The 14,779-nt window shown below is 38.4% G+C and overlaps 3 protein-coding genes across 7 annotated transcripts; 1 reads left to right on the top strand and 2 right to left on the bottom strand.

Annotated features, from left to right (window-relative positions):
- Positions 1–3,415: 3,415 nt before the first annotated feature.
- LOC103444191 (rab GTPase-activating protein 22-like) lies at positions 3,416–7,481 on the top strand. Of its 3 annotated transcripts, XM_008383129.4 has the most exons (6): positions 3,464–3,843; positions 3,942–4,091; positions 4,891–5,026; positions 5,147–5,196; positions 5,722–5,775; positions 5,919–7,481. In XM_008383129.4, exons 1-6 carry the CDS (start codon positions 3,704–3,706, stop codon positions 7,135–7,137), a joined length of 1,749 nt encoding a protein of 582 aa, XP_008381351.2. In that variant the 5' UTR covers positions 3,464–3,703; the 3' UTR covers positions 7,138–7,481. The 3 variants fall into 3 exon arrangements, with proteins under 3 accessions (XP_008381345.2, XP_008381336.2, XP_008381351.2); XM_008383123.4 differs by lacking the exon at positions 3,942–4,091 and having other exon boundaries at positions 3,416–3,843; XM_008383114.4 differs by having other exon boundaries at positions 3,423–4,091.
- Positions 7,482–8,147: 666 nt separating this feature from the next.
- On the bottom strand, positions 8,148–9,962 carry CYB5 (cytochrome b5-like). 3 transcript variants are annotated; one of them, XM_008383138.4, is made up of 4 exons: positions 9,824–9,962; positions 9,402–9,494; positions 8,696–8,762; positions 8,148–8,610 (listed from the first exon to the last, which is right to left on the bottom strand). In XM_008383138.4, exons 2-4 carry the CDS (start codon positions 9,486–9,488, stop codon positions 8,360–8,362), a joined length of 405 nt encoding a protein of 134 aa, XP_008381360.2. In that variant the 5' UTR covers positions 9,489–9,494; positions 9,824–9,962; the 3' UTR covers positions 8,148–8,359.
- A 1,193-nt stretch (positions 9,963–11,155) lies between these two features.
- Positions 11,156–14,737, bottom strand: LOC103444222 (metal-nicotianamine transporter YSL3-like). Its single transcript, XM_008383146.4, has 8 exons — positions 14,257–14,737; positions 13,683–14,077; positions 13,404–13,576; positions 13,128–13,225; positions 12,899–13,033; positions 12,623–12,812; positions 12,412–12,526; positions 11,156–12,327 (listed from the first exon to the last, which is right to left on the bottom strand). Exons 2-8 carry the CDS (start codon positions 14,056–14,058, stop codon positions 11,399–11,401), a joined length of 2,016 nt encoding a protein of 671 aa, XP_008381368.2. The 5' UTR covers positions 14,059–14,077; positions 14,257–14,737; the 3' UTR covers positions 11,156–11,398.
- Positions 14,738–14,779: the final 42 nt, after the last annotated feature.

The raw sequence follows: 14,779 nt of genomic DNA, 5'->3' as shown, positions 1-14,779 counted from the left end.
AGGTGATAGAAGTGCAAACGTACAAAGGGCCCTGTCCCCCTGCATAAGATCATCATTTGCATATGTTTTTTGAGAAATGTCATAAGACTTTCATAAGGGAGACTCTCTATAAATTTTTTGCATTCCACAGTTTAACATTAATTTTTGTACGAACATTATAAAACATTAGACCAATAACATAAAATGACAAAAAGTTGATGAAAAATCTCATTTTTTGGAGAATCCCCGCTAACATTTGTCTCTACTTTTTATGTAACTTGTATATGATCACAACAGAAAAGTAAAAAAGAAAAAGAGCAACTGTAGTAAAAAAAAGTAAAAGAAAAAGAAAAATAGCAATAATAATATAAAGGGTAAAAAAAGAAAAAGGAGAGATTTTATTTTCATTACCATGTCAAAAGCACCGCGCCCGATTTTGTTGACTATAAGCACTTTTCCAGTTGGTTTAACAATGTGCCAAAGTTTGCACAAACAACAAAACTAGTAGGGCAGATTTTGAGCACTCTCTATCTAAGTGTGCATAACATGATGACTAATTAAGTAAAGTGGCACACCACTATTTCTTTATCGTTAATTTAAGCAAATTAATCATGCCTAATCGACCTAGTCAAACTGGGTTTGATCATTTTTTAATATGTTTAACTAAAACAGTTCATTGAAAAAGCAATTGTACTGCAGTTAACGAAAAATCTACAATACTCGTGAGTAAGATACGTTGTTAGTTACAGTTTGTAGATTCAATTCAATGAATGTTTAATTTTCTTCGACAATCGTTTGATTGGATATAAAAATTTTGAATGGTAGAATTTTCAATACTCTGAAGTATGATAACATTATTAACATCTCACGAAGTTAGTTAATTAATTATTTATTTGTTTTAGCATGGGAGTGGTAATAATAAGTTAAGCATGCTGATTGCTGAGGAGGTCAAGTAATTAAAGGGAGTAGTTGTATTAGTATAATTATGGAGGAGGAGGTAAGAAGCAAGTTCTCAATCAGAAATAACAGTGGAGTTTGGTGAACTTGTCAACTAAAGGAAAATGTTCATCTCCGGATCTCTTCTACTAAGATTACCGGATCAAGTGATTCGGACCTTTGAAATTTCATCCAACGGTCCAACTGTTTTGATCTCTTAAAAACTATAATATTTTTTTATCGTTAGATGAAATTTTAAATACTCATATTACTTGATCCGATGATCTTTGTGAAAGAGATTCTCGGAATCTCTTCCCCCAACTAAAATCAAGCATGTGGCTGTGGTTATAAACCTACCAAACTTCACAGATCCCTAAAATTTGCTTCTCTTGATTGTGACTCTACATAAAAGCTCTGGTTTTCAATTTTCTTTCATCGAAGTAGGGGAAGATTTTTAGGGTCCGTCTCGTAACGTTTTATAAAACGATTTTAAAAATTGTTTCGTAAAATGAAAACGACAAATAGGATTTTGTATTTTTTGTGATTTGGAAATGTGTCTAGTAATTTAGTTTGAGAATGATTTCAGAGAATGAGAACATTGAAAACGCGTATGGTACTAAATGTAAAAAAAAATATATACGTATATAAATTTTACGTTTGGTAGTAATTGTGGCATTGGTGGTAAGGATAGTGTGGTTGAGACGAGAGTGGAGTTGGTAGAAATGGTGGTTGGAGTATTGGTAGTAGTGGTGAGAATAAACGTGTTAGTAGTGGTGGGATATAGGTGGTGGCAATAGTGGGGTAGAGGGCAATGGTGGTGGTGCTGACGATGACGACTATGATGATGGTAGAGGATGATTGTGTGAACAATGGTTATGAGGGATGGTTTTGAAAATGGTGGTTGAGATGCAGGGATGATGGAGGTGGTGGTGGCTATGGTGAGGGTAATGGAATGGAGAATGTGGTTGTGATGGTGGTGGCAGCGATAGTGGTGTGAGATGATGGTAATGATGGCAATGGTGGGACAGTGGAGGTGGTGATGACCATGGTGGCAGGATTATGGCGATGCATAATATGATGGCGTCGGAGGTACAAGTTGTGGTGGTCATGCTGATACAGTGGTGATTATGGTAGTGTACTTACAAAACATATTTTCTTCTTGAGAATTCTCTCATAAGCATTTTTGTTATAGGTGTTTTTATTAGAAACACGCTAAAATTCATATTAAAAATCAAAGTGCTTCTACTAAAAATACTTTTGTAAATTAGAAACATTTGTATATAACGCAATTACAAGTGTTTTTATTGGTCATAAAAACACTTATAATCATTCAAGAAGGAGTCCAAACAAACAATTAATACAGGAAATGATATCCCTAATGTACTCATATCATTTAGTTATTAAATTAAATAAGTCAAATGAGAATGAGAAAATAGACAAGTGTAAAAGAAGATAATCGAGACGCATAAATCATTTCCTCTTAATTAACAAAGGAGTAATGTCATATCATGCATCCAATTGCCTAATTTTCCATCTCACATGATTGGGTTAATTAGTCATATAATCCCTAAATATAATAAAGTGACAAGAGACCTAATACAATTAACTAAAAAAAATGCTTGATTAGTATACAATACCTAATGTTAAACACAAATTAGGAAACGCTTGACCTACCCTCAAAAAAAAAAAAAAAAAACAAAAAAACAAAAGGAAACGCTTGACCTAGAATTAGTAAGCTAATGGAAAATGAGAAATGCTAACAAGCTCATTTAAAGTGTGACTCTTCACAAATTCTCTATTAACCCACAATTTAACGTCATTTTTTGTGCTAATATTATAAAATATTGTGTCAAAATATACAGAGTTTATGAAAAATCATACTTTTGAAAGAGGCGGTTAGCATTTCTCATAAAAAAAAAAAGAGTAAACTGTCGATTTGCCCCTAAACTATCATCCAACTTTTGATTTCCCCCTTGAACTTTTTAATTGGAAAATTAAGGACTTGAACTAATTTTTTTGGCCGATTTGCCCCTGCTGTTAATTTTTCATTCATTCCATCCAAAATTCTGTTAAATGGAAGCATGTGCACAACATGTGTGGGTAGTTTGATCGTTTCATTCTTTAAAATAATTGAAAACCTTAGATTTCTAAAATATAAACCTATGCAAATATGTGTGAATCTATAACTTTTATGTCTGAAGGTTTAGTGAAGTGGCGTTTTTGTCCACAAAGGACAGTTACGTGGTTTGCTCACGATAAAAGTTAACGTTAATTTTGATGAAATCTATGAAAAACTAACGGTAGGGGGCAAATCGGAAAAAAAAAATAGATTAAGTCCTTAATTTTTCAATTAAAAAGTTTATGAGGGAAATTAAAAGTTGAGTGATAGTTCAGAGGGCAAATTGACACTTTACTCTAAAAAAAAATTAGGGATTGTGGTTAGGATTTTCACACTCTTTGTTTTTTTGCTCAACTCTTCCACTTGACTCTCTTTCTCACTCCTTATAAAAATGGTGTCTACTCTCCTACTCTCTAGATTCTAGAGAGAGAGAGAGAGAGAGAGAGAGAGAAAGACTTCCAAAGTAAAAACAAAGCAAAAATCCAAACCAAAGCAGTTGCCTTTCCCAATTCAATATTTCATTCATTCATCCACACTTGCAGTTTTTCAGTTGGGGGTAAAATTATTAAATTTAAAATCCTCAATTCATCCCAACCTCCTCCTGTCCTTGCTCTCCCACAAGAAGCAGCAGATCACAAGGGCATTTCTGTCATTCACGACCCTGCTCACATGATCGCCTCCGGTTCCGGAAACGCCTTCATCTCCGGCGGAGGAGGTTTATGGGCGGCGGCGCCGTCGTACATGACCATCGGCGTCACGGCCTTGGCTGGGCTCGCGGTGGTCGTGGCCGTGTTCTGCACTGCCACTAGGTAAAGAAATTAAAAAAAAAAGCTCTGAAATTTCTCAAAAAAGCTCTGGAATTTTTGAAAAACGCAAACCCTAGGACAAAAATTCACTGATAGATGAGAGCTCTACGACGAACTCACACTTCGTCGTCGCCTTCGAGCTCGAATTCATCTCCTTCTTCGTCTTCGTCGTCGTCTTCGTGGATTTATTTGCGTTCGGTTCTGTTAGTCGTGTCATCTTCTTCACCAGCTCATTGTTCTTCCTCTGATCGGTGAGTCTCTCTCTCTCTCTTTCTCCAAAGCTTTTCTTTTTAGTTTCCGCTCTTAGATCCCGATCTCGGGGAGCTTCAAGTTCATGTTTTTAGTACCAATTTTAGCTCAGTTCCACTGTTTTAATGGCGTTTTCTCGTCAATTCGTTCTTTCGGGTCACCTTCTTCATTCGCATTTTGGTCCTCCTTGAAAATTGTTACTCTTTCAGTTGCTTAAAAAATTGTGGGTTCGATACTTCGATGTGTTGGGCAAGCCACATTGGTGGTTTCATTTGCGTATCGATTTGCTTGTAGAAGATTTGTGTTGTTTTTGTCTCATGGTTCCAGTCAAATTAGGGTTTTTATGTTTTAATATGATAAGTGTTTGAAGTTTGTATTTTAAGCTGCAACTGAGCAACAATGCAGTGGTTTAATAAGTCATAAACCCGAATCGAGTTAGGTTTTACTAATCTTCTCAACAGATAGATGGATTGAAATGTTTTGGATATTCAAAGTCAATTGTTTAAGCTGCAAAGCTATTGCATTAATCGGCATTTTAATCCTTGTCGATAATTTTCTCTAGCAAGTTGATTTGCTTAGACTTGGCCCTTCGAGGCAGCGTCCGTAGAACATCCAGACTTTTGAAATGATATATTATTCTGTTGACTTATGGCAAGACTGTTTCTTTTATATGAAGGGTTCAACTTTTAGGATGTTTTTATTGGCCTAACATTTTCGTTCATTTAGGCATTACTATTTTTCATACAGTTGATGCTTCCTTAATCTTACCATTACTAATTGCACGTATTGTTTTATTTTCAGGGTTCGTCTTAAGTCGCCTTGGTCCCGCAGGAAAAGAAAACATGCCCTTTCACCTCAGCAATGGAGGCTTTTCTTTACGCCTGATGGAAAGCTTCGAGATGGTGGAGTTAAGTTGGTGAAGAAAGTTCGCAGTGGGGTGAGTTGCTGTCACATTCGTATTATACTTTTTGTGTTAAGAATGCTCTAACATCTAATTTTTGTATGTATTCATGCTTCCATCATTGACGTTATTCATCTTAAATTGTTTTGAATGCAGGGTGTTGATCCAAGTATTAGGGCAGAAGTTTGGCCATTCCTCCTTGGAGTGTAAGCATGTCCAACACCTCTTTTAAGTTTTTAACTAAAACATTGCTGCATTAATACCTTGCATCTCTGAGATAGACCTCGCTATGTGATATTTTGGCTTCACCATCAGGTGTTTTGGTGTATCATTCCTAGCAGAGGATTATATGCTCTTTCCCTACTATTCGTGTAGATTATTGCTTCTAGACGTCTCATTAGGTCCAAATCAAACATAATGACTGCTAGATACATGAGCTTTTATTTAGGTCTGGTTCTGGGTTGGGAGCAGCTCATTTTAGGCTTAGACCTGACATTTTGTGCTTTTGAACACTTCGTTGTGTAGTCAATGTAAGTCAAAGCTTCAAGAAAGTATTTTTTTTCTCCACTTAAGAAGTGTAATGCGATTCCTTCTGAGTTGATGACATGAGTTTTTGAAATAAAATCTGACCACTGTGCTGATTCCTGTTCTGCATATACATTAAAATGTTGTTTTCGGAAAGTGATGAAACCATACGTACATATGTTGACTGGATTTCTCTGTCTCAACAGCTATGAATTAAACAGTTCAAAAGAAGAAAGAGATGTTGTAAGATCTCAGAAAAGGTACTAATGCCAATTCCATATAGTTTCTTTTGTAGCTTTATGTTGCATAAGTTGAATAAATTCTCTCCAGTTTAGTAATTCTCTGTTTCTTATCCATTGGCCTTGCTAAATTTATGGTACGTTGTTCGAATATTTTGTTGCAGAAAGGAATATGAGAAACTCCGCAGACAGTGCCGCCGACTCACAAAGCGCAAAAATGATAGCTCCAAGTTGAATGGGGACAGTTGTAGATTCACCCATGATACAGATTCACCCAGCTCTGAGGATGTGGTTAGCGCCAGGGAATCCCTTTCTAGTGAAGATAAGATACCAGATGCTGAATACTCAGATGACCCTTCCAGTACGTTGTTGGATGGAGATGATGATGGTTCAAGAGAAAACACAAATGCGGATGCCAAAGACTCTGACTCATCTGACTCGGACTCCTCTGAAGAACCTGAGGTGATTCAGGCTTTCCCCTCATGTGAAGGGAGGGAAGAAAATGATCCTGATGTGACTTCCAAGGATGAATCTTCTCCCTTGAGGACGGAAGTCCAACCAAAGCTAAACAGTGAGGATTTTGCCACATGGCAGCGGATCATACGCCTTGATGCAATACGAACTAATTCAGATTGGATTCCGCACTCCCCATCTCAAGCTGAAGTGTCACACGATAGGGCATCACGTTCTGCTGAGGCTGTTGGGTTGAAAGATTACAGTCACTTGGAGCCTTGCAGAATTTTCCATGCTGCTAGACTAGTTGCTATTCTTGAAGCATATGCACTCTATGATCCCGAAATTGGTTACTGCCAGGGTATGAGTGACCTGCTTTCTCCTATAGCTGCTGTAATAACAGAGGATCACGAGGCTTTCTGGTGTTTTGTCGGTTTCATGAAGAAGGCTCGACATAATTTTAGGCTTGACGAGGTAGGGATCCGAAAGCAGTTGAGTATCGTTTCTAAGATTATCAAATGTAAGGACTCCCACCTATACAGGCACTTGGAGAAGCTCCAGGCGGAGGATTGCTTTTTCGTTTATCGGATGGTGGTTGTGCTATTTAGAAGAGAGTTAACATTCGAACAGACAGTATGCCTCTGGGAGGTAATGTGGGCCGATCAAGCAGCCATTAGGGCAGGGATCGGAAAATCTGCGTGGAGCAGGATAAGGCAACGAGCCCCACCAACAGACGATTTGTTACTTTTTGCAATCGCAGCTTCTGTGTTGCAGAAGAGGAAACTGATAATCGAAAAGTACAGCAGCATGGATGAGATTATCCGGGAGTGCAACAGCATGTCCGGGCAACTTGATATATGGAAGCTCCTCGACGATGCACATGACTTGGTGGTAAACCTCCATGACAAGATAGAGACATCTTTCTCATGACTGCGTATATCGGTAGCATAGTTCGTTATCATGGTTGTTTCCCAGAATCCGGTTATTCGGAGCATCCAAAATAAGCACGTCGGGAGCTCACTCCAATCAGACTATCAGAGTCAGTGCTGATCAATTTTACCACTTTCTTCAAGCTTGCTTAAAAGTGGTGGTGTCAAACGTTGAAAAGATTAATTATTTAGATTTATCTGCGTTGTATTCTTCTCTGTTTTACCGCGTGATTCCATGGTTTGCAGGTAAAACTCCTGTATGAGTATTCCATGTGTTCCCAAATTGTTCGATTTAGAAATAACACTGTTTGTTGCTTATAAAAATATAACCACGCCCATGAGTTATAGGCCTTCTTGTTCCCCCTAAACTGCCCTTCAAAGTTGGGGAGCCTTGCTAAAGTTTATCCCTGTTTATTTGTCTTTTGGTGAAAGATGGGAGATAATTCCACCTGCCAACGTGGGTTGGTTGAATTGGTAAGGATCGATCTCTTCGCTGGACCAAGGTATAGGTTCGAGTCTTGCTGTAATTGGTCTGTAAGAACCCAACTCAAAGATGCTTGTGGAATGTCCTGTTCTGGGTTTAGAGAGGAGAAAAACGGGAGCTTTTCTGTGGATTCGTTTTATCATGTGGTCCTGGAGTTTTATCAATGGAGGAGGATTCTCTACCCTTCCATGCCCTCCTATTGATCGGTCACGGTTAAACCACGTCAACATCTTATATTGATTTTTTTTATAAAGATAATAAGAAAAAAAACAACGTGTGAGAGGAAGGGATAAAAGGAGATCGGAATAGGAGGGTAGAGAATCCTATGCGGTCTCTAAAATGGCTTATATTCCCACAATTTCCCACAGCGTCCAGGACCACATGGTGGAACGAATCCACAGAAAAGGTAAAACGTCATAAACAAAACCTGCGACATTGACACCAGCACACACTGGTCTTAAATGCAACACACAACAATTGCCTTTGTGAGATCAGCAACAAATAATGAACAGGAATTCATATGGAAATAATAACAAGAAGAACAATCCTTTAATTTAAGATCAACCGTTGTACAATCTGTCAATCACCTTATAACCAAAAAGACGCTAGAAACCAACCGACCGACCGACCGTCGGATGAACAATGACGGAAACCAAGAACGACATAACTGAAACGAGCAATCGCAGAATCTTGATGAGTAACTAATCCTTACAAGCGGATATACTGAAATAGAAAGACTCTACTCTTTCTTGGTGTAGTGACGGACAGCGAAGGCCAACCCCAAGATTAAGAGCGGAACCAGAAACTGTAGAATCTTGATCACGAATTCGGATGTCTTGTCAGGATTGTATTGACCTTGTGGTGGTGGAATGTAAGTCCGTTTCAATGGGACAGTTGACTGATCAACCTCACCAATGTAGTACTTCTCCATCATATCCCTGGCTGAATCACTGTGACCAACATCTTCGAAATCATTTGTTGCATCTTTCCCTACAGTTTTCAAACAAAATTAGTCTCATAAACCCTACTGGCTTGCAGGTTGAGAAAAAGGGTACGTATTAAACGAATGCCTTACCAGTTGCAGATAGAAGAACTTCATCGCCTCCGGGATGATCATCCATGAATGGTGTCACATCATACACCTGAAAATTGACATTCCAAACCATCGGTAAATCAGCCTATTCTAACTATCAAAGTTTTTGTCGCAGCTAGCAGATTTAGTTTTAAGATCTAAACTCCATACAATCTTGGTTTATGTTTGTACAAAAGGAAAACTAATGAAAAATGCTTGAAAACTAATGAAAAGGGCTTTTCGTTAAAGTGAACAGTATTGAAAATTTTTCGTTAAAATAAACAGTACCGGAAGTTTTTCGTTAAAGTTACCTACAAAAGGAAAACTAATGAAAATGACTTGAAAACTTTGAGTATTAACGATAAAGACAAAATAAAGGGTAAAGTGAAAAGTACTATGATTGACATTTTAGTGTAAAAATGTGATTTTTCGTTAAAATGAATAGTCCCACGAGTTTTTCGTTAAAGTTCCCATTGAATTAACCAAAATCATATCAAGGGACTGATACAAGGCGACCACTGAGGAGTGGGACCGTGACGAACACGACCACATTGACATGCAAAAATATAATAGTCAAATTCTGGGTCGGGGGTATTTCTCATATTCCTAGATTTTCTCAGCGACCAAACAAAGGATAAATCAATCAATCAACTGGGAACCGAATTTTACAGTACAAGAAGCAAATATCCAATCAAGATAAAGATCTGACCTTCCCGGCAATAATCAGCCAGCAATCTTTGGTTTTGTTGTGCTTCGCTACCTCTTCAAATACGTGAACTTTTGGATCTGAAGCCATCTTTCACTGCCACCATGGTCCATGCACAAATCACCAAAAACGTTAAAACCCACATAAATTTGTGCACCAAATCCTCGAAATTTCATCAAACAACAGCTTCTACCAATCTCAAAAACCAAACTTCTGAAAAACCAATTAAAACCCACAAAAAATTATGCACCAAGGCCTCGAAATTTCAACAAAAACAGCTTCCACCAATCACAGACAACAAAATTTTGAAATACCGATTAAAACCCATGAAGGATTGAACACAAATTCTAAAACAAATAAAAAAATTAACAAGAGAGAGAGATCGTGAATTGAAGAACAAAGATTGATGAAGAATTGGGACTCACCTGCGAGAGAGAGCAGGCTCTGCGACTGCGAGATGAACCGTGCCGCTTTGTTTTCTCAGAGTAGGAAGTCAGCAATTTGATTTAGGGAGCCATATACGGACGAGATCTTGTGGATTCCCAAAATGCCCTTCGAATTCAGGAAAATTACGCACTTGTTATCTAGGACTTATATGATTTTTAAAAGATAACTTTAACGAAAAACTCCTGATACTGTTCACTTTAACGAAAAATCATATTTTTACATTACAAAGCTAATCATAGTACTATTCATTTTACCCTTTATTTTGTTATTATCGTTAAAACTCAAAATTTTCAAATTCTTTTCATTAATTTTCTTTTTTAAAAGGTAAACATGTCTCGTCGCAAACTGCACCCAAAAACCTTCTCCCACAGGTTTCTGCCTACCAACGAAAAACTAGAAACCACACAGAAGCAAATTCCTAAACGTTTTTAATTTTTCAATTTTTGGTATGAACATTTCAAAAACGTATCACCACGTGACAATTTTTAATTAATGTGTGATATTATTTAAATACATGATTTTTTATGCTGGAAAAACACATGACGGTGGCCAAAGAAGGTTGAAACTTGAAACCAACCCCCGACTTGGAGTTGGCTCACAGCCTCCGGGCATCAAAGGCCTAGTCTTCGGCCAGTTTGGGAATGGTTTTGTAGGATATAATTTTACTTATATTCACTTTTGCTGAAAGCGCTTTTATTAAAAGCAGATGTTTTTCAAAATGACTGAAATCGTTTTTGGTGCAATAGTTTTCAGAATTAATCCTTAGTAAAAAGACAAATGAATCTAGGAAAAGCACTTCAAGTGCTTTTGGAACCTAAAAACATTTAAAAGCGCTTTCAGTCATTTTAAAAGCACTTCCAAACCAGCCATATAATGCTTATCTAGAAAGCACTAAAATTTGCTTAGTGCTTTTGCCAACCGTGCCAAAAACGAGCCTTAAAATTGCTTATAGAAAGCACTAAAAGTTGAAAAGTTGAACTTAAAGTTTTCACCTTCGGGGGTGCTGGCAAACCAAGCAGAAAACAATACCAGTCATTGACATACATCGGTGGTGGTGGTCCAAAAATGGATGTCTTGCATCTGATGTGTGAACTTCTTAAACCATGCATCTTTCACCGGCTCCAACCTTATCGATACAACAAACGTGGATTAAGCTAGTTGATCAATACAGTGTTATCAGCCCTTGCTTTATAAGACGAAGACTCAATATATAGGATCATTGGGACCAAGGTATAAAAGAGGTAAATATGAAGAAGATAACCCCGTATATCTACGTAGATACTGTAGTAGTCTACGACGGAAGGAAGAAGAAGAAGGTGCAATCTCATAGGGGAAAATGCAGATACAATATGAAAAATGCGGGTTAAGCCTGATCAGGATAGTGTTCCGTCATCTACTATACTAATGCTACATTACTTTATGTATTACCTGAAATTACATATTAGGGAACTAAACTATTATCATTAATTCCCCTATACTGTGCTGAAATTGCACCTGCAGAAATTATATGTACTCGAAAAACACAACTACGAGTCTACGGCGCAAACTCAGCTCTACTTATTTGCCAAGAAGTTCATGCAGATGGGAGGTTGAATCTTGGCCAATGCAAGAATCGACGAAGGGAGAATCCACAACCCGTCTCCACATATCAAACCGGAAGCAACTGCCGGAACCATTGAACTTGCCTTGTTATTATTCAGCTTGTGCCAGACGAACACAACCAAACTCCCCATGCACATATCAATTGCAAAGTACGCTCCAACGAGGAACGGGACAGCCATTGCCATTGGAAGCGGAACATATTTCCCGATTTTCTTAGGAGCAAGATCTCTCAGCAGATTAGTTGCTATGGCAAATGAGAAAAAACCATAACACAGCTGCAAGCAATGCTGGGGCAGGGCAGAGAAGCCTTCAACGCCGAGAATTGCCATGTTTCTGTATATGATAGCGTAAGGGGCTTTGTATTCACCTTCTGGATCCCCAATGTTAAAGGCCTTGTAGAAGAGAAAAAATGTAAGAGGAGCTACCACACAGCCTATGGCCGTTCCAATAGCCTGGCTTAAAATCATTGATCGAGGAGACGTGAGAGTGAGATGAGCAGTCTTTAAGTCGTGCATCAGATCGGAGGAGATAGAAACTATTGATTTGATCAGACCACAGCCTACAAGTCCAGCAACAACACCATCGTTTTTCCCAGCTACGGCAGCAAGCACAAAGAGAGCCACTTTCCCGTAGTTATAAGCCATGTTCATGTCAGTTAGACCCGCACCATAAGCATTGCAGAAGCTTAGAGAGGGTGCAATTAGGTAGGCTACGACTACATAATACCATTTCAGTTGAGGAAACATAAGCGGGATGATAATGATGGAGATGACAGAGAACAAGGTGTACCCTACGCACGCTACCCAAACGGGAATGTTATCCCTTATGAAGACTTCATTTCGTCGAAGATCATCAACATTTGCATTCTTGTTATTTGAAGCTGCAGGAGAGAGATAGTGTAATGATGGACTCAAATTATTTCATTTCGCACACAAAGCATAAACCATGCAAAGTCGCACACTACCTGTTTTAAGGTTCTTGTTCATCATTTTCATGTGGATGTTTGAGCCAGTAAAATATAGTATCTTGAGAAAATTGTACAGCCCGTCTCCTAGTATCAGGGAAATGGAAATGAAAACCTGCAGCAAAACAAAGATACACGAAACTCAATTGATCTCTATGACAAAATCAGTAAGAATCTGGTTAAGAAATGGACTTGAATGTCTAGTCCAAACCTTGTAACCGTTTAGACTCTTCATACTACTTTCCGATAAAGTTGCAGGAAACCACTCTCCCTTAAGACCCCTTATCAATGGCCACATTACTCCCCAAGAGAGAATGGCGCCGAGGAGCAAAGATAAGTTCACGAGATGAGAACAGATCATTCCTGCTCCTATATAAGTCATACTGAAATCAAAGTAAAATCTGCAAAATTCAATTTATGCAATCAATAACGAGAGAAGGATCAATCATGACAAGCAGAAGGGAAATGAAAGACACAAAGCACGCACGAATTTCTCCAAGCGGTCAATCCAAATGTTGGAAACTGAGCGAATCCACATTGCTCTCCTCCAGAATAAAACCACTGAAAGAAACCCCACAAGAAACTAGCTGAAAAGAATTTCATGAACATGTGGACCTGCTGTCTGCAAGAAGAATCTCAACATGTTAAGAGTTCTTTCAAACTCAAGTCCTATTTAGTCTTAAACCGAAGATTAAGTCATATAAACGGATGCCTACTTAGCCATCTTGTCACCCTTTGGAGTATGGAACCCGTTAATAAGGACAGCAGTAGCAGTTCCGCTCGGGTATGCTAATTTATAGTCTATTATCATGATCTGCAAAACAACCCAAACTGCATTTCTAAACACCTTTCGGAATCAATAACTTTGTCAATTTCAAACACACAAGCAATCTCAACCTCTTTCTCAATAATTTAGCAGTTCAAAAACGTAACCCAATTTACTTTTTCACTCCCACAAACAAACCTTTTGTGTTATCGAAAGTTAGACTTACCTTTCTGAGAGGAACCAAAGCCAGCAGCCCAACAAAACTACTAACAAATAGAAAACCAGTCATCCAACCAATCGCTGGTTCCTTGGTGCTCCCGGGAGTGTTCCCCTCAGTATCAACCCCAACTTGCTCGTAAGTCTTTCGGTTTAGACCCAACAGATACGAACCAAAACCACCTGCAATGCCACATATTTCAGCAAAACCCCATATTCAAAATTTCAAAATATTATGAAACCGAATCATCAACACGAAAAAAATAACAAAAGCAGAAATTTTTCTGACCTCCAACAGCAATGCTATAACACGCAACTGCACAAGTTTGAATTATTGTATTCTCCTGCCTGGTGAAGGGAGTTGATACAACTCCAGCCTTTTGAAGCAGCTTAGTCCATGACCGGATGAACACGAAAGCGAGAAGTGCAGCCGAAACATTGAGATTGGGAACCAAACCAGTGGTGAGGTTCAACTTCATCACTATAACACTGTAAATTACCCCAATAATTACGCTGGCTACGAGTCCCCGGACTGTAATCTGCCTTCTCCATGGGACTATTCTGTTCAAATCCTCCTGTGGCTCACATCCATTCTCTTCAATCCCATGTCCATTCTCTGTCTCAAACGTCTCGATCTCTCCGTTTTCGCCATTGGTGTTCCCCATTTGGTCTAAAACCCCTTCGCTGATCAGATAGAGTCAAATGAGAGAGAGAGTGTGAGAGAGAGAAAGACTAAAATTTAGAAAATTTGATGATATGAACATGTTTTCTCAAGACCATTTCAGTCAAAAAATCAAAGAACTAATCTGATAGCTGAAATGAAATAAACACAGAAGAACACAAAAACCCATCAACGATATTACCTCAACTTTCTCTTCTTGTTCTTCGATCGAGAGCTGGAAATTTCAGAAATTTACAAATGGGGTATCCGCAGACGAACCCTTTTCTCAATCTGCAATCTGAAATCTGAAATCTGAAATCGTCCAGATTGCTTATTGCGTTGAGAGAGAGGGTTGACTCGCAAGAACCCGCCAAAAAGATCAAAACTTTACAGAGAAAACGGAAAGAAAGAAAAAGCCCCACTGATCCACTGCCACGCTGTTGTTTGTGCTGAGAATTTGAGGAATGGCTAGTGGCTACCACACGCCAAAAATATTTATAATTCGATCGGAAAAAGTAGAAGCAGAAAACTCAGAGGAAAAGTCGTCGTCTCTGCATGTACTGCAATGAAGTACTGAACAGGCTTTTGTAGTACATGATATCAACTTTCGATCCACCCCGCTCAAACAAAAAAACAAAGAAGAAACTGTTTTTCCTTAACGACTGCTTTTATGAGTGTGACTTGAGGATTGGTTTGGTATTGCTGTGTTTGAAAAAAATTGTTTT

Source organism: Malus domestica, chromosome 01 (genome assembly GCF_042453785.1).
Source record: "Malus domestica chromosome 01, GDT2T_hap1".
In the NCBI taxonomy this organism is placed as follows: Eukaryota; Viridiplantae; Streptophyta; class Magnoliopsida; order Rosales; family Rosaceae; genus Malus; species Malus domestica.
This window is presented reverse-complemented; position numbering and strand designations above follow the sequence as displayed.